Source organism: Solanum pennellii, chromosome 3 (genome assembly GCF_001406875.1).
Source record: "Solanum pennellii chromosome 3, SPENNV200".
In the NCBI taxonomy this organism is placed as follows: Eukaryota; Viridiplantae; Streptophyta; class Magnoliopsida; order Solanales; family Solanaceae; genus Solanum; species Solanum pennellii.
The window spans coordinates 3698291-3716500 of record NC_028639.1 but is presented as its reverse complement, the minus strand read 5'-3'; the positions used below and the strand labels follow the sequence as shown (position 1 = coordinate 3716500).

The 18210-nt window shown below is 34.9% G+C and overlaps 4 protein-coding genes across 5 annotated transcripts in view; 2 read left to right on the top strand and 2 right to left on the bottom strand.

Annotated features, from left to right (window-relative positions):
* The window catches only part of LOC107014857 (protein IQ-DOMAIN 14), a 3962-nt gene extending 592 nt beyond the window's left edge, over positions 1-3370 (top strand). Inside the window, exons 2-5 of the mRNA XM_015214966.2 lie at positions 1-172; positions 1559-1759; positions 2060-2134; positions 2351-3370. Coding sequence (XP_015070452.1) covers positions 1-172; positions 1559-1759; positions 2060-2134; positions 2351-3136 — 1234 coding nt within the window. The 3' untranslated portion in view covers positions 3137-3370. The remainder of the gene's footprint in view (positions 173-1558; positions 1760-2059; positions 2135-2350) is intronic.
* Positions 3371-6369: 2999 nt separating this feature from the next.
* On the top strand, positions 6370-11836 carry LOC107012323 (tRNA-specific adenosine deaminase TAD3). Of its 2 annotated transcripts, XR_001456017.2 has the most exons (4): positions 6370-6544; positions 8750-10100; positions 10765-11189; positions 11261-11836. XR_001456017.2 is itself a non-coding variant. In XM_015212136.2 (3 exons), the coding sequence occupies exon 2, from the start codon at positions 8900-8902 to the stop codon at positions 10070-10072; it is 1173 nt and encodes a 390-aa protein (XP_015067622.1). In that variant the 5' UTR covers positions 6370-6544; positions 8750-8899; the 3' UTR covers positions 10073-10100; positions 10765-11836. The 2 variants fall into 2 exon arrangements, 1 of the variants encoding a protein (XP_015067622.1); XM_015212136.2 differs by having other exon boundaries at positions 10765-11836.
* Positions 11837-11945: 109 nt separating this feature from the next.
* Positions 11946-12846, bottom strand: LOC107012324 (putative non-specific lipid-transfer protein 14). Its single transcript, XM_015212137.2, has 2 exons — positions 12341-12846; positions 11946-12134 (listed from the first exon to the last, which is right to left on the bottom strand). Exons 1-2 carry the CDS (start codon positions 12685-12687, stop codon positions 12125-12127), a joined length of 357 nt encoding a protein of 118 aa, XP_015067623.1. The 5' UTR covers positions 12688-12846; the 3' UTR covers positions 11946-12124.
* Positions 12847-12949: 103 nt separating this feature from the next.
* On the bottom strand, positions 12950-15556 carry LOC107012976 (RHOMBOID-like protein 2). The gene is made up of 5 exons (XM_015212953.2): positions 15160-15556; positions 14054-14217; positions 13811-13974; positions 13395-13645; positions 12950-13242 (listed from the first exon to the last, which is right to left on the bottom strand). Exons 1-5 carry the CDS (start codon positions 15420-15422, stop codon positions 13128-13130), a joined length of 957 nt encoding a protein of 318 aa, XP_015068439.1. The 5' UTR covers positions 15423-15556; the 3' UTR covers positions 12950-13127.
* Between the last annotated feature and the right edge of the window lie 2654 nt (positions 15557-18210).

The following is an 18210-nucleotide window of genomic DNA, read 5'->3' as shown; positions in this document are numbered from 1 at the left end:
GGCAGCCACTGCCGCGGTTGCAGAGGCGGCACTGGCTGCCGCTCACGCTGCGGCGGAGGTTGTTAGGCTTACAAGTGGTAAGAGGTCCACTTCGGCTTATGGAAGTAGTAACACCGAACGCCGCCGTGAATGGGCTGCCGTTAAAATTCAGTCAGAATTTCGTGCTTACCTGGTTAGTGTTTTTTTTTTTTATAATTCGATTCAATTTGTTTGTTTGATTTTAATTTAAAACTCTTTCGAACGAGGATTAAAATTACGATAAATGAATTGAAACGCAGTGAGTATAATGTCAATACGATTTTAGTAAAATTAGTTGTTATCAAGATCGGTGGTTTGGGATGAAGAATTGAAGGAGACAACTGACAAGTTGCACAGTAACTTCGCAATCGTAACGAAATGATACCATGGGTATCAAAACTATCCACTCCTTCGTGTCTGTTAAGTCACTGTCACTTCTTTTTTGAATCTTCCATTAATTAATTTTTTGACTTTGTGTCCTCTTCACTTCTCTAGTAGCATCAATAATTGTTCTTTTTTTCATTTTTTTAGCTGAATCTGTATAAAAGATTGCTTCTTTTTTGCTTTTTTGGCAGTATCAGCAAAGAAAAACTGTTCATTTTAAGGTTTAAAAAAGAAGTTAAACTTATGTTTTTGACAAACCTCATTTACCTACCTACCTAGATCCAAATCAATAATTAAAACAAGGAGGGGGGGCAAAGCAATACTAGAGAGTTGGTTTGTCTAATGTCTTAGTGAACTTAAGTAATGGACTAGGTGAAGTGACTTGTCTTTCTCTACTATAATGGAGTGAGATTTTTTTTCTTCTTATGTTAAGTGGTGTCAAGATTGAGGAAAAGGACATGCCAACCACCCTGTTTCACTCCAGTTAACTTAACAAAATAGCTCATTTGTGTCCATACTAATATTATAATTCTCATTAATGGTGATGAATATAGTGACAAGTCTATAATCTTGTTTCCGGGAGAAATATAGAGACAAGTCGACAATTTTAGATTAATGGGGGGTCATGGTACCACAGCGCTTTGTGATTTTGGGTGCAAGTTTAATATAAGTAGATGTTTTTTCAACAAATTTAAGTTGTATAGGTAGAGTCGGATAGGAGGACAATGAGTCTACCTTCAGCTGGTGCCGATAGTATAGATCTGCAATAGGTGCTAATTGAACACTTAAAAGGTTCAAAATTAAGCTGCCTACAGACCTCACTGGATAATACCTACTAGATAAAATTAATATAACTCATGGACATGATTCAAGAAGAGGATCGAGCACATTACTGCTGTTTTTTCTGTTTGCTCCTCATAATTTATCTCCATTGTGCTTTGTATTCAACTATAAAGAATTATTGCTTTATCTAGTGCTCAAATATTATATCAATTTTAGACTCGGACAACCCACCCTGAGGTATGGGATCAGATAAAACTGCAATATCTCTTTGGGTAATACAGAATTTTGATTCAAGAACTACGCACTGGATGCTACTGGTTAATTGTGATGGCTAAGATGGATTGACATTTTTGTTCTGTGGGGCATGTTGTAGGCTAGAAGGGCACTGAGGGCACTAAAGGGATTAGTGAAGCTGCAAGCACTAGTCAGAGGTCGTATAGTGAGGAAACAAAGTGCAGATATGCTCCGACGTATGCAAGCCATGGCTCGAATCCAGGCTCGAGCTTCGGCCAACCGGAATGTAACTTCAGATCCCTCTCATTCCAGCATCAGAGCTTCACGATTTGAGCATCCTGTAAGTATTATATTTTAGAGATGAGTCATGGACAGCCTTGTCTAAACATACTGTAGTCTTGACCTCATGATTTCAGTAAAAGCTAGGATCTTTTGAATGTTCTTTTGTCAACAAACTATTGTTAATCTACTTCAACTGGTAAGATCTTCAAGTGTGCATGACTCATGCAGGAATGTTCTAAGATAAAAATGTTGCCTCAATATACTTGGTCAGAGAGACTATTGATACTGATCAATTTTGAACTTGCACATTGATTGGATTGTATGGTAACCATTTTCTATTTCACCAAAAATCTTGCAGGGCATTGCAACTCCGAGAAAATATGATCCACAGCAGTATTCATTCAATTGTAAATATCATGGGCCAAACCTGAAGGTAGCACTCAACAGTAATTTTGAATTATATTTTATTTTCTCTTCGCAAGCTTCTCACATGATTGGACCTTGGAAGCATATTCGTTCTCAGAAATGTCGGCAGCTCCTAGAAGTAAAAGGGACCTTATTTATCCAGTAATACTCATTTCAGTTAGATGTCCGCCAATTACAATCATGCATGCATTAATGCATCTTTTATTTTCGATATTAAATGCAGAAATCTGGTTCCAAATTGAAACCGCATGAGAGCTTTGGTCAGGATAGGTCACATTTGGCTTCACAGTATATACATCACTGGATGGAGGAATGTGCAAAAAATGGCTACGGAGATACTTCCCTGAAAAAAAATGGTGGAGATCATGATGAGAGCACTGACAAGATACTTGAGATAGACACATGGAAACCACGTTTGCACCCCAAACCAAGTGAGAAAAAGTCTCACAATTCACGTTATTCATCTTGGAACGATAATGCTCACGGAACAAGAACTGTCAACTCTATGTCGAAACATTTGGGAAACCATATGAAACCAAATCCTAGTATATCTTCAGGGGAAGTGTCATCTTTGAGGTCACTGACATTTTGTCAAGATACTGATCAGCCAGCTGCTTGGACTGTTGAGCGCAGCCCTGGAGTTCATTCCACGTTGTCCAGACCAGGGAGTAGCAGTAGAAGAGGCCCCTCTCCTTCGAGAAGTGAATGCTCACGAAGCTTGTTTGCGGACTACCTAGGTCACCCCAACTATATGTCTAATACAGAATCATACCTTGCGAAACTTAGGTCGCATAGCGCACCCAGGCAAAGAGTGCAATTTGAGAAAATTGGTTCGACAAAGTATGTTGATGGACTTGTGGATGCAGATACAAATTCAGAGAAGAGTTGGAGATCACTTGGTAACTTTATGAACAAAGCAAAGCCAGGATCAGGTCAATCAGACCGAGTAGGGACACCTGATCATCGCAGTGCTGTCCGTTCTAGCTCTCCCTTCGGCCCCAGACAATAGAGTGATAAGCAATTTAGTCTTGCTGTACAAATTCTAGTAGTAAAAATCAACCTTGGTCTCAAAATGACCTAAGGTAAGTACTTGCCAAGTTGATGACAAGACTTATGTTTGTAGAGTGAAAATAACAGGTTGCTTGGATTGTCTTCTGTTTGAGTTATTAAATTTTGCTTGTAACAATGTTGAGTTATTAATTATTAATGTTTGATAAAATGTAGTACTACCATTCTTAAATGACTTGTAACATGCCTGATTTACACTATTAATATGCCATTAAGAACTTTTTTTTTTTTATACAAAAGTAAACTAAGAAAATTTCATCAAAGAATGTCCATAATAACAGCAGCTAAGCAAAAAAGTTAGTTCATGTACAATGAACCTGTGATTACTAAAAATCTTAACTTTAAGCTGCCTTTTCGATGACATTAGACCCCAAATAGTTGCTCAAAACTGAAATGACAAAAGAAAAGTAGCAATCATATGTTCCCAGAAAGTTTTCATCCCACATACTTTAATTTTGGGTCCCATTGATGAAGAAAATGCCCAAAATAATATTCGTCCCATGCTTTTGAGCCAAACAGCCCCACAACATGAAGCTGATCCCAATGTTAGGAATTACTTGAAGATATACATACAGCTGCACTTTTTTAGTTTTTTCTTATGTTACTTGTGGATTTACCCAAGAAAATCGAAAAGCAACAAGTAGGGAAAAGAGAGAGTCCGAAACCTAAATAAGTCACAAAAATATAGAAGTGATCAAAATAAGTCACTATTTTAGTAAGTTAACTAAAATAAGTTTAGTGGAAGAAAACGTTCCACTTTATCCAATTTTTCAAACGTTTTCCGTTAGTGTCATAACGTATATTTTTAATATATAACGAAACTCTTTCTTACACTTTATAAAGTGTAAATTTTTCCTACACTTTATAAAGTGGAACTTTTTCTTCCACTATACAAAGGGTAAGTTTTTTTTTCTTTCACTTTATAAAATGTAAGTTTTTCTTACACTCTATAAAGTGGAACCTTTTCTTCCACTGTAAGTTTTTCTTATACTTTATAAAGTGAAACTTTTTTTTACACTTTATAAGGGGAATATTTTTCACGTTTTGGAGAAGTTTTTTCAGTGTTGTCATATAATTATATTGATTTGACATATCATAAAAACGGAAAGAAATATTACACTATATATTTTTATTTTTTTATTCTGAAAAATCTTTCAATCTCTATTTAAGGACGTTTAAACATAGTTGATAGCGCCTACAACATAAAATCTTCTATATTTGTTTAATCTAAAAAAAAATTCTTTTACACCTAAAGTTAAAGTTTCTATTTATTTTGGGATGACGAAATTATACATGACGAAAATACCATTTATTATAATTGTCCTCCCAAACACAATGCTGAATATCCAATTAATGTTCAATATCATAAATTTATTTCATCAATTTATAAAAGAATAGGTATAAACGGTACAGATTATAATTTGATTATAATTTATAATATGACGAATCATTGCCTGACTTTTTGAGGGTTCCAAATGACTACATAGATCAAATCAAGTTAACAATACTTGAAATCTATGTTAGGAAGGAGCCTAAGATTAGTCAACAACGTTATTCTTTATCAGTTGATGTCCATTCCCAATTAGAAAATCGTAACAGCATTGATGGATTTCCGATAACTCAATCTACTGATTTTCCTAACATGACTCATTATCAAAATACTCTTACCGGCCGATATGATTTTGATTTAAACGAAACTATCAATGAAAGTGTCCGGTAATGCTCAATAATTATATTTCGATTACTATTTGTTGATTTTGTCAATTATTTATTAATTTATATGATTTATTATTCTTATTCTTATATATTTTATAGCGGTTCACCTCAGCAAGATAGAAATATTGCTCTAAGTTATAGACTAGATAATTATTTTGATCAGTCCTCGCGCTTTGAAATGAACTAGATAGGAATATATAAAGTGTAAGTTCCACTTTATAAAGTGTAAGAAAAACTCACACTTTATAAAGTGTAAGTTTTATAAGGTGTAAGAAAAAGTTCAATTATATATTAAAAATACACGTTATGACACTAAGGGAAAATGTTTAGAAAATTGAATAAAGTGAAATTTTTTCTTTCACTAAGCTTATTTTAGTTACTTACTAAAATAGTGACTTATTTTGGTCACTTTTATATTTTTATAGCCTACTTAGATTTCGCAAGAGCTAGCCAGCAAGCCAGCAAAACCCCCCTTACTCACCTCAACATCTATAAAAAGCTCTTTCTCCTTTTTATTTTATAATAATAAGGTAAGCATCCAACTCTCGATCCAGAGCTACTGCTTCAAGAATCAACTGAGCTCAGGAAGTCAGGTTAAGACGTCGATTTTGACAAGGAAAAGAGGTTGAACTAGCTGTTGGTGCCCTTTTACTTTTTCTGTAGTTTAGACAATTTTTTAGTCCAAAGTAGTACTATTATTAGTTTTGTCATTTTTCCTTTTATTTTTTAGTTTCAAGTAAGACTTTCCTGCTGTAATTGTTGACATCCTTTAATGAAATTGTGTGGAGCTATTTTTAAGTATTATTCACATCATACTAGGAAGTAAAGATCAAGTCTTTGTTAAGTTTCCTTTTGGACAACCATATTAAAAACAAATAGTCTTTGTTAAGTTTACCTTTGGACAACCTTATTAAAAACAAATACAAACTGTTCTTCTTGAATTGAGTGACCATAGTTTCTCCTTCTTCAGCATCATTTTCCAGATACCAATTTGTCATGAGACGCTGCACAAAGAAAATAAAAAGATTGATCAGACGTTGTACTGAAACAATATACTACCAAAAGTTGTCGTGAATTGTTGGATTTTCTATCCAATTTATTTTTATTACGCAAAAAGGAATATAGCTTTTAAGTTTTTTTGAGCTCGAAACTACTCTTGTCATTTAACTATTGGATCACTTCTACCATTCCTTTTATCGGAATAATATGTGGCATTGTAAATGATAATATAATTATAAAACGAGTTAAATTTTTCCGATTTGCCTTTGAAATTTGCAGTACCTACTTTTAATGGGTGGGTGGATTAGTCACTTTGGTGTGATTAGGTGGATGCCCTCATGGCGTTATTATTTACACGTTGGATACCACGTACTATTTCGTTAAAGAAAAGATAGATGTGATCTAATAGTTCGATATTTAATCTATTTCAAGTAGTTGAAAGATAATTTTGATCCTTTTTTATTTTTATTATTATTACTCCTATTTCCCAGTTAGGGTTTTTTAGGAGTTGGGTCTTTTCAATTTTCAAAAAACTCAAAGCGCCCACCGCTCCACAGTCGACGGCAATTTCACTGATTGATGGTGCTCACAATATAGAAGCGCGAGTCTTGTCACTTCTCAATCTCTGCAATTGGTAAGTCTAAATTGCACTTTAATTTCATGATTTCACTGCGACTTTTGGATTTGATTTATGAGAAAACTACAATTGAAATAGTTGAATTGGCATTACTTTTTTTTTTTTTGTATTGGCATTTAGTTTGGCACTTTGGCTCATTCTACTTGCTGCCTTGCGTCTTGTGTGTAACTTCTGATTCTACTTAGCCTACGATTTGTAGTTCTTGTGTCGACAAACTACTGTTTTAATTGGCAATATAATTTGTTTTAGCTATTGTTCATTCTTGTTTAGTTCCTTCAACAGTTCATCGCCCTCTTATAAGAAATAGTTCAATGAAAAAATTATTTAATATCTTTTCGCAGTCTTTGGTGAAAGTAACATGGTTAAAAATATCATAATTAATAAGGTTGTTGGTGAAAGTGGAGCTTCTAATTCAAATGCAATAGGTCAAACTCAAACTGTAGAGTCCAAAGTAAAGAAAGAAAGGAAAAAAAGATCTCGTGCGTGGGATCGTTTTACTCGTTAAACTGATTCAGATGGAAACGATAAGGGTGTTCGTAACTATTGTAAGCAAAAGTATTTTGCTGACACAAAAGAACATGGCATGCAATGTTTGGTCATATACCCAAAAGCAAGAAGAAGTCCATTATAAAAAAAAATGCAAGAAGATGCCTTATAATAACTATATTAAACAATCAAAATTAGCATTTCAACCAGTGATATGGGGTATTAAGGATGATGTAGCTGCTGTTCCATGGAAATTTGATCAGGAAGGGTGTAGGAAGGCTTTGTGTCATATGACAATTCTTGATGAACTTCCTTTATGGTTTTAAACAATTTATGGAAGTAGCACAACCTTGTTTCCGCATTCCTTCTTGTGACTCGTGATTGTTTTGATCTTTTTTATGAAGAAAAACATAAAATGATGGTCGTTGTTAAGGAAACACAACAAAGGGTCATTACTTGGACTCGTGATTGTTTTGATCTTTAATCACTGATACTTGGACTTCCATACAAAAAATCAATTATATGGTCATTACTGCTCATTGGATTGATAAAAAATGGACTTTGCATAAAATACTTCTCAACTTTTGTCCAATCTCTAGTCATAGAGGTGAAGATCTTTTGCAAAGTCTATTAGTAAGTGTTACATGAGTGGGGATTGCATTGTATTTTCACTGTTGCAATTGGTAATGCTAGTTCAAATAGTGTGGCAACAACTGAGTTGTCTAAGCAATTAACTAAGTGGGGGACCAACCTAATGGATGGTAGTCCAGATAAGTCTCTTCCCAAGCTCATAGAACATACAAAAATTTGAAGCAGCTGATTCTGTAATGTTTTAATTCAATGATGCCTTGAAATACTCGCTAGAATTTATCCTCTCAGTCGTAGCTAGAACTGGTAGCAACCTAATAACTAAGTAGGAAAATGTATTGAAAGAAAAAGTGTTTATGGTGAAAGCTCAACAAACAAATGTATAATCAGTGCTGATGGTTCAAAGTAGACGAACCTTTATAACATTTTGATTCATAACTGTTACTTGTCACTCAGTTGAATAAAGTAATTATTGTAAACTTGCTTGTTCTTCCATAAGACGAATGTTGGCCTGAGTAAAAGAGGATAGAGGGACAAATTTTCAGGTGCATATAGAATATAGAAGAAAGCCTCAGTTTTTCCAGAACAGTTTAATAAGAACAATTTTAATCGCAATTCACATGTCTCAGTTACACTTCCTAAGAAGAATGTTAGCCTGAGAAAATCATTGGCAAGTGGTGATTTTGTGGAACTCTCTCCTGCTTTGAGTTCTAGAAAAATCAGAACTAATTGTACTCGTTCGTTAATTTGATGGTTTACTTATTAGCTTGAGATTGTTGTCCTAAACTCAGAATTCATAATTCCCAAATCCTGGCTCCACCTCTTTTATGGATAGATCACTCACTGAGATCCATTGTTCTGTTATGAAATTATTAGGAGATAAACTACAGAACAATTAAACTTTCTGGGCTATTAGATTCTGTTTTATTCTTATTTGGGTACTCATTTTCTTTGGAACTTTATTTGAAAGCTTTTAGTATAATGACTGGTAATATCTAAATTCATTAGAACTAAAATGAAAATGGAGCAAGATAGTTGCACAAGAGATACATGTGATGTTGCAGTGCAACAAAAGTTGTTTATTCAAAGCAAACTATTAGTACTTACTTTGTCCCGTATTATTTGAAGGTGTTACTGGTTGGGAGTAAAATAATCTTTCTTCTTGGAAGAAAAAGAAGAAGCATAAATAGGCACCGAAAGCCAGACCCGTGTTTATGATTAGAGCCACGGGTGACTGTATCAAAAGCAAACTGAGCAAAGGCAACTGAGACCGAGAGGATGGAGAATACAGAGAGTGTATTGCCACAAGTCTGCAAAATCATTCACATACCTGAAAAGCCATCCTTTCTTCCTCACCTCCAACCCACGGTTAACATGCTTGCTTCTGTCATTGAACCCAAAGATGCCAATACTCTAGTCAGGAAGTTAAATAAGATTGCACCACTGGAAAATTTGCAACATGTGAAGCGTGTGCAGAAGAAAAGCATTGATGGGGGGAAACCTCAGTTATCTCTGCTTTTATGTATGATTGTTGGAAATGATTGTGGAGATGATTGCATGCCATACGAGATTCTTGAACTTGTTAAATCATTCCAGTTGAGTACTTTCATCACAAAAGTTTGCAAATATGCTGCAACATCAAAAGAAGAATGGGATGAACAATGCAAGCTCTGGCCTACTTCGTATCATCCGCCAACCTACAACATCAGTGGCATAACTGGATTTAGTGAAGAGGAGTCACAATCAGTTTTCAGCTTCATGAGACACACCATTAATTTGGCAACATCTTCTATTGGTCAGGTGGTCAATGCTGCTGTTATTGTAGATCCTTCAACTAAGCAGGTCATTGCAAGTGCTTGTGATCAGGTAATATCCTCAGTCAGTCTTGCAAATGGGGTCAGCAAGGACGGTAGCTGCTCGAACTATCTAGAAAACCTCAAAGCCTCTAATTTGGAAAACCAGCAAACATCACTTTTGGATGGTTCGATTAGTGCTTGTGTACATCCTTGGCAATGGGCACTGCGAAGCTCTGGTTGCTGGCATCCTTTGCGGCATGCGGCTATTGTTGCCATTGAATATTCTGCTGCCAGGGATCTACAACTTTTTCCTGATCACAAAGCTCTATCTCCTTTGAAAAGACAGAAGATCGAGGAATCTGGCTTCCATAGCAATGGCCATAGTTATCAATCGCTCAGACCTTATCTATGTACTGGATATGACATTTATCTGGCCTGGGAACCATGTGCAATGTGCGCAATGGCGCTTGTACATCAAAGAGTTAGACGGATATTTTTTTGTTCCCCAAATTCCAGTGCTGGTGCACTAGGAAGTGTTCACAGATTGCAAGGGGAGCGGAGCTTAAATCACCATTATGCTGTTTTTAGGGTCATTCTGCCTGAGAAGGTGTTCAGGAATAAAGTAGTAGATGGAAAGACTTCTGGAAGTGGTTGAAACAAACACTAATCAGCTTTTGGGGGAGGTTAGGTCTTATGACACTTTAACTAAGATAAATGTTAATGTGCATAGTTATTCATGACATATACACTTGATCTCCCTTCTTATGTATGCAAGTATGGTTGCTACTGTGTCGATGCAATGATCTGTTCCCTTGTGGTTGATAAAAAAGGTTCTTTGACTATAATTTTCTCAAGCTCTTTTAAACATATGTAAAATTTTATTTTGAAGATTCCATACATGAATTCGTAATCAACATCAAGTGTTTGTTTCTCGTACTCCGAACCCTTTCACATAAATTGGGAAAAAGGGAGTAACAAATAGTAATTCATATTTATGCTGAAGGTAGATGTGAATATTTACGTGGAGAATAGCGAAGGAAAAATGGAGTCATGACTATGAAATGTATTACGTGTTGTATCTTCCAGCTTCTTTTTCCTCATTCTTTTATTTCTTTTTAGCTTTTCCATCTTCAGAAGAAGGATTTGGTAGTATGGTGATGCACTCACTAGATCTCTGAAGTGGATGGATCACCTCATACTACCTCCTTTGGGGCATTTGACTTGAAAAATGATACTTTCTATATTTTAGTTGCAATGTTTCTGAAACGAGTTTATAATAATTATAAGAATCTTATTGATTCCATATTATTTATTCTTTAACATCGTTTCATTTCTTTTCTCTTGCAGTCTTTAAAAATTAAAGATGAATGACAAGTGACATGTTACCAACGATTCAACAACCAAGAATGGTTAATCAAAATTTGGTTCACCAATACTTATCCATGTTTAGCAAGATAAGCCGAGCTGAGTACGATATCCCACAATATTTCCAGATGGGAGTTTGAATCGAATACATATGGAATTTTTCAATATCAAGATTTGGGAACAGATTTGGGTAGTGCATTTGATTAAAATTTATGTAACCATTAAATTACTCGAAGATTTTTTCATCTGAAGTTTTCTGATGGTTCCGAAGTGGGTGATTTTAACGTTCATATAAATATCCCACCTGTGCAACAATATGAAGGCCAGATTTGCTGGTAGAGAACCAGCTTCAGAGAGCCAAGAAAAGAAGATTGTGGAAGGACAATAACATTGTCAAGCACATTTTGGTAACTTTTTTCTTTTACTGGATTTTTAAATGGATTTTGTTTGAACTAGCTGTGGAAACAACATCTTGCAGAAATGCAGGGTCTGGCCCTTGTGGTATGTACAATAGACCCTTGTGGTCTGACCCTTCTCTGGACCCTGCACATAGCAACAGCTTAGTGCACCTGGCTGCCCTTTTTTAGGTCACATAGCGCACCCAACCAAAGAGTGCAGTTTGAGAAAATCGGTTCGACAAAGTATGCTGATGGACTTGTGGATGCAGACACAAATTCAGAGAAGAGTTGGAGATCCCTTGGTAACTTCAGGTATAAAGCAAAACCAGGATCAGGTCAATCAGACAGAATAGGGAGACCTGATTATCGCAGTTCTGTCCGTTCCAGCTCTCCCTTTGGCCAGAGACAACAGAGAAATGCTTCCTTTAGGCTAGCCGTACATATTCTAGTAGTAAAAATCAACCTTGCTCTCAATGTGACCTAAGTTAAGGACTTGCCAAGTTGATGACAAGACTTATGTTTGTAGAGTGAAAATAACAGGTTGCTTGGATTGTCTTCTCTTGAGTTATTAAATTTTGCTTGTAACAATGTTACATTTATTAATTGTTGCCTGTGCCAATGTTTGATAAAATGTAGCACTACCAATTTTACCATCACTTGAGAGTTGAGGATTACTTGTAACATGCAATTTTTTACTTTGAATTCATTAGTTTCTGTGGAATCTTTTACTATCATTCAATGTGCATATTCTGCTGTGAGTCAATGTGGAGCAATCATTAAGTATTATTCACATCATACTTGTCATTAAAGGAAGTCTTTGTTTAGTTTCCCTTTGGACAACTATATTAAAAACAACATACAAGCTGTTCCTGTAAGGTTGCTCTTTTTTATTAGAGTGAAGATAAGTGCTTGTTCTTCAGCATCACTTTCCAGACACCAATTTGTCACGAGACACTGTAAAAAGAAAAAGAAAAACATAGATCAGACGTTGTACTGAAACTATATACCACCAAAGGTTGTGGTGAATGGTTGGATTCTCACAACCCTTAACCAGATGTCTTTGTAGAATACACTTTAACCCTCTTATTAGTGCTAAAAAGAAGGGGGGAAAAAAAGGAAGTGTAAAGTATTTGGTGATACGAAACTCATTGTAATCTTACAATTCACAATCAGTGTTAGGTTCAATGGTGAAACCAAGAGAAACACCACAGAAACCAGGCAGAGTGGCAATGGCAGTAGCATTTGGGTTGTAAGTAGTAATAAGCTCCATCATACATCTACAGACAGACTGGCGAGTCTGAACGCCAGTGGAGCTAGCTACAGCACTTAGGGTAGTCATAGCAATGCAACATGGTGCACCAGGAATCGGATCTGGTGTGCCATAGTTCACGAAGCTGGCACATGCCGATACCAGTGCTGTCACTGTGCTGCATTCATCATCAGCTCCAGCTTCATGAATTACTAAAGCAACCCCTAAAACCACCACCATCCACAATACAGATTTCATCTCAGCAGAGTTGTACTTTCATCTCTTCTACTGGTGTTCAAATAAATATTAGGGTGATTATGTTGCCATATTCATCAAGGTTGCATGACAGAGTTGTCAGGTCCATCATGCATCCAACACTAGACACTTATGTAAGTTGATATAGTCCTGTTGCCTGAGTACCTTATTAGTATCTCTTTTGTCTTTGTTCTGCTCATTCCCATTTTTCCATCTCAGCAACAAATATAACAAAAAGAAGGCAAATATGTTGAAAAGCCAAGGCTAAATCACCAACAGAAATTATATACTAAGAATCATTTGTTTCACAAGGGGAAAACAGTAAATGAATAAAGACAAACTAAATCTAGATATCTAGTGGTAAAAACTAAAAAGAAGACAACATGCTAAAAAAACAAATGATTTACACTGCTTTACAGGCCAAATTATGCAAGCATCTCTAGTTAATTTCCATCGCACTTCCATCTAGAGGTTGGAACACAGCTGAGGTAGTGACACCAATGGCAGTGATCATATCCATTAACCCCTCGGAACAGCAACACCAGTCCGATGGTAAACCTGCAATTTTAAGCACAAATGGATACTCTGGTCAGGGTGCATTGCGATTTTCTTTCATATGAACAAAAAAAAAAGACAAATATGTATATATACTTAGTCGTGTATGTACTCGTACTAAAACTTTTAGAGCCAAAGTTGTATCTTATACTAACCCTGCTACTAGCAGAACAAGAGAAACAAGCCCCAGTCCGTATTGGTAAGCCTTGTATTTGGAGTTCACACGAACACCAGCTGGAAGATTGCGACGTTGCATCCACCCTAGTTGAGGGCGTGGAAGCAGAACAAAGCCAAGGAGAAATCCAGTCAAGAATCCACCAATGTGAGCAAAATTATCCACATGAGGCAAGATTCCAACTCCTAGATTGATGGCAACTATCACCAAAAGCGTCAAGAGTGCACAAACCTATGGGAAGTATCAAAATGACAATAAGTATACATATATAGTGCATTGTCCTGACTCCATCCTATAGTTTCTAATGGAAACACTGTCTGAACCTTTCTTTCAATTAAAAATGGAAAATTGGACACTGTAACAATTGTTTTGGAATCCATTGAGTGGCATTATCACCTTGTTAGTGTAAATTGACCAATTCGTAATAAGCTCTGAAAGCATAGCTCCAAGTAGGCCAAATAGTGCCCCTGAAGCACCAACAGAGATGTTCCTCTGGATAAACAAGGAAGATAGTATGCTCCCGCCAATGCCAGACAATAAGTATATAATTCCAATGCGCACTACAAATCAAAAGATGACTTTAACTAAGTACATAATTGCATTTCAAGTCCGACATTAGGACCATTACATATAACATACCAAAGCCACATTGCTGTTCAAGGCGTATGCCAATAATTACAAGACTCAACATATTCGCGATCAGATGAATAACACCGGCATGTAACCAGATACACGTGACAAGCCTCCATCCTTGATGTTGATGGACCACTTTCTTCCATTCAAGACCACCCAGCCTCTCCAACCTTCAGCAATAACAAAATGCATAATTTACCAGAAGACATTCTTGGATCCTAAAATACGCAATTATACTGTTGGTACAAGTACTTATAAACGTTGTATATTTGATATTTCATAAGCCAAAAAAAGGAAAACGATCACTTTCAAATACACCAACTCAAGAAACCACAACTACCATATATGTGGACAGTCATTAAACCTTAAATAGCTAGACAACATTGATGCCTTGTCAAAGTTTGCCATATTAAAAGGTTAAGAAGTCTTTGCATGCACCAACTTGAGGCATACATATACATGAGTAGGACAGGCATTCCGATAAGAAACTTTCAAGTGGTAACTCCCACCAAGAGACACAAATTGGAGCAAGGTCCCCACAATAAATCTATTCAACAACTGTACAAGACTAGAAGTTTCTATCCTCAGTACCACTTATAGCTTTCTCCGGTGAAGATAAACGGAACTGCAGTTTACAATATGGCTGTAAAATCTCTAAATCTTCTATGTGCAAAACATAGGGATAGGTAAACACAGTCACCAAAACAATTAAACGATGAAAATGATTATCGAATCCAATATTGGTGAAATATTTGAGGTCAAAACAAGTAGATATAACTAATCGTAGCAATGAAACAGAAAGACAAAAGTTGAAAAAGGGCCACGTAGAGTAAACTGGCGTAAAACAGTAGTAATCTGCTTACTAGTCACCTCAAACAGCAAAAGGAAAAAAAAGAACAAATTTCACATCTCAACCGACACTTTTTGGCCACTAAACAAGAAAACTGAAAAGGAAATCCTATAAGCAAACTAATTGTATCTCCTATACTTCAAATTTCTTTAACAGAAACAAGCATCAACCATAAAGACTCAACCTTTAACCCAAAAAACGACTCAAATCATTTCAAGAACAAAAAATTACAACATGGGGTATCTAAAAAATTCAAACTTACGTTGAAGAAGAAGGTCCAAACAGAGGATTTTCCCTCAAGGGCTGAAAAGAAAACCTTCCAAGAAACCTAGCTACACAACCCTGATTACTTTTCGGACAATTGTTGAAATACATGACAATAACAAACATAACAACATTAGCCACCACAAACAAAGGAATCAACCAAGAAAGCCACGGCGTATCTGTGTCTTCGACAGCATAGGAAGAAGCATGGTTGCTTCCCCTGTTTTTTTCTCCTCTGCTTTCTATATCTCCTCCTCTCATGTCTCTCTTCTGTAAAACAATAACAACTCTGTTTCTTCAAATTTTAACTAAAAAAACAGAGACTTTAAGTAAGGGGGTTTAATGGTGTGGGGGGGGGGGGAAGAACGTGGGAATGTGTGTAGAGAGAGAAACAGGGGAGTTGTTATTTTAGTTTGTGCTGATGATTGATCGTGGGATAATGGGATTAGTGCGTTTTAGTTTTGTGGTTTTTGTTAATTACTTGTAATTAATGGGTGGATTATGAGAAATTATAGGATATGAGAGAACAAACTCAACTTTATTCAAGATTTTAAGATATGCTCTTTTTGGCCTCTTCACTACTATTCTATTATTGGAAATATTTGTCGGTTATACTATTAGGATAAGTTATTGTTATTAGGGTAATATAATTTATCTCGAGATAAAATAATAGTAATAATATCCTTCTAACATATTATTATCAAATATTCACTAAATAATAAATATTGGACATTTTATTATATAAGTCAGTTATCAAATTTGAGAGGGACGATTGGTGAAGAAACTAAAATTAAAATGATCTTTCATCTTTTGGTCTTCAAATTATGTGCAAAATTAAAATTAAAAAAGAAAATTGTCTAAAGAAATAAATTAACATTTTATTTAACAAAGTTACAAAATAGATTTAGAGAAAAATAGAACAAGTAAGTTGAAATAAAAGAGTAAAGAATAGTGCAGTGCGTGAAAAACTTCGAAAAAAGTGCATAATGAATTGATAAATTCTAGATTATTTTTTAAAAAAATGTTTTTCTATTGAATTCCATTAAAGTCGTAATTAGTCATTTAAATTCATATATCTCACTCCACGTGTCAGCTAGCCACCACAGTATTGTAGGTGGCACCCATGCCTCTTCCACCTTGAAGGGGAGAAGGCTCGAAATAGTCCCTAATTTTTGGGTCGAGACTCAAAATCATTCTTGAGTTTTTATGTAGGGCATTAATAGTTCCTCATATCTGTAATATTGCTGCATTTTTTATCTCCCTGAATCTTTTTCTATTTTTTAACATTAATATTGTTTATAGTTTTCTCTAAGGAATCTCCCATCATCCTTTTATATATTTAGTAGAAATAATAACTCTATGCGAAAGAAGGTGAGAAGAAGAACACCTTATTCTGTTCAGTATAAATATTACTTCAGCTAAACAAAGAACAAAGAATATCTTAACATATGACATTGCAAGAAAAGAAAATTTTTACTATTGCACGTGAAATCGTCGTGATGAACCTCTCGATTTGAACTGCAATACAAATTCTACTAAACAAAATAAGGTGTTTTTCTTTCTCACAATCTCTCACATGGAGCTATTATTTTTACTAAATATATAAAATGACGATTAAATATTTCATACATAAATTATGAATAAAATCGTTGTTAAAAAAAAGACAAAATTTTACAAAAGAACTAAAGGTACACCAATATGACAAACATGAGGAACTATTAATGCTCCAAATAATAACTATGAAATGACTTTAAATCTTAACCCAAAGATGAGGGATTATTTTGAGCATTTTCTCGCCTTGAAGCATAAAAAGTTTTTCCAACTGACCAGCTCTCATAAAGGAAAAAAAGGTACTCTTTATCAACTTACAAACTTTTGCTTCAAATTTGCTTTTTTCAGCTCCCTAAAATGATAGTATAAATTTACAGCTTCTGCTTCAATGACTTTTAAATTTGGTTGCAGATAAAAACTTTTAAATGACTTTTTGCGGTCTGATACTTATGAACTTACTAAGAATTTATCAAAAATTGCAAGATTTGAGGAATTTATCAATTTTGTCGTCAAGGTTTCTCTAGCTCTAACAATTGAAATTTTAAGAGGGTATGGGGATGAAAGAAGGGAGAGATTTGAGTTCTATTGTTGTTATTTACCTTAATCAAACTAAAACATATATTGTGATTTTTTTGGGGTTGAACAATCCAAATCATCAAGCTAATGTGAAGAGAAAAAAAATGCTAGAAAAATTCTATCATTTCAAGTATCTTAAATTTTCTCATGAAACTCCTTATTGGCTCTGTTGTTTCGTTGGCAGCCCTCAACTTCAACTTTTATTTCCTCTTTCTCCATAATTCTATCCAAAAAATAATCATTCAAAATTCAATAAGGTTGAACATAACAATATTTAATTTCTACACAACTTGAGGGTATGTCTTATTAGGTTGAAGAATGTGTTTGTGGAATTCATTTAATTAATTTCAGGTCAGTGACCCTCTAGAAATGTCAATAATTCACACAGCAATTTCTTCATATAACCAGTTACATTTTGAAACAATGCGTTTAGTCTTTTATGGTCAAGTCAAATGATACGTTTATGTACCAAAACAAAATGGCAAGACATTCAGAGTTTAAATAAGGTACTTCACTAGCTATATTCTTACTAAGTTATGCCTACACAACTTTAAACACTTCTCTTTGCTTCTTTACAAAGAAGTAAATATGTATAAAAGTGTGAACAAGCATAGGCAGTATAATAAAAAATTTAATATATAAACAAGATATACTTTTATATATATGTTTATCGCCAACATAATTACGGTAGTGTTGGGCCCGCGTGCATGGGCTTTTGTCATCTAGTATATACACACAAACTCATAATTGATGAATTCTGAATGGTTTACTTATGCTAGCAAAGTGTTGTCTATTACAAAATACTCCAATCGATTCGAATAGTAAACAAATATTATGAAAAAATAGTTGATTTATATTTTTTTAAATTAATCTATTTCAATTGATTGACCGTAAAATTAAAAAGTTAAAAGTATGAAGTTTC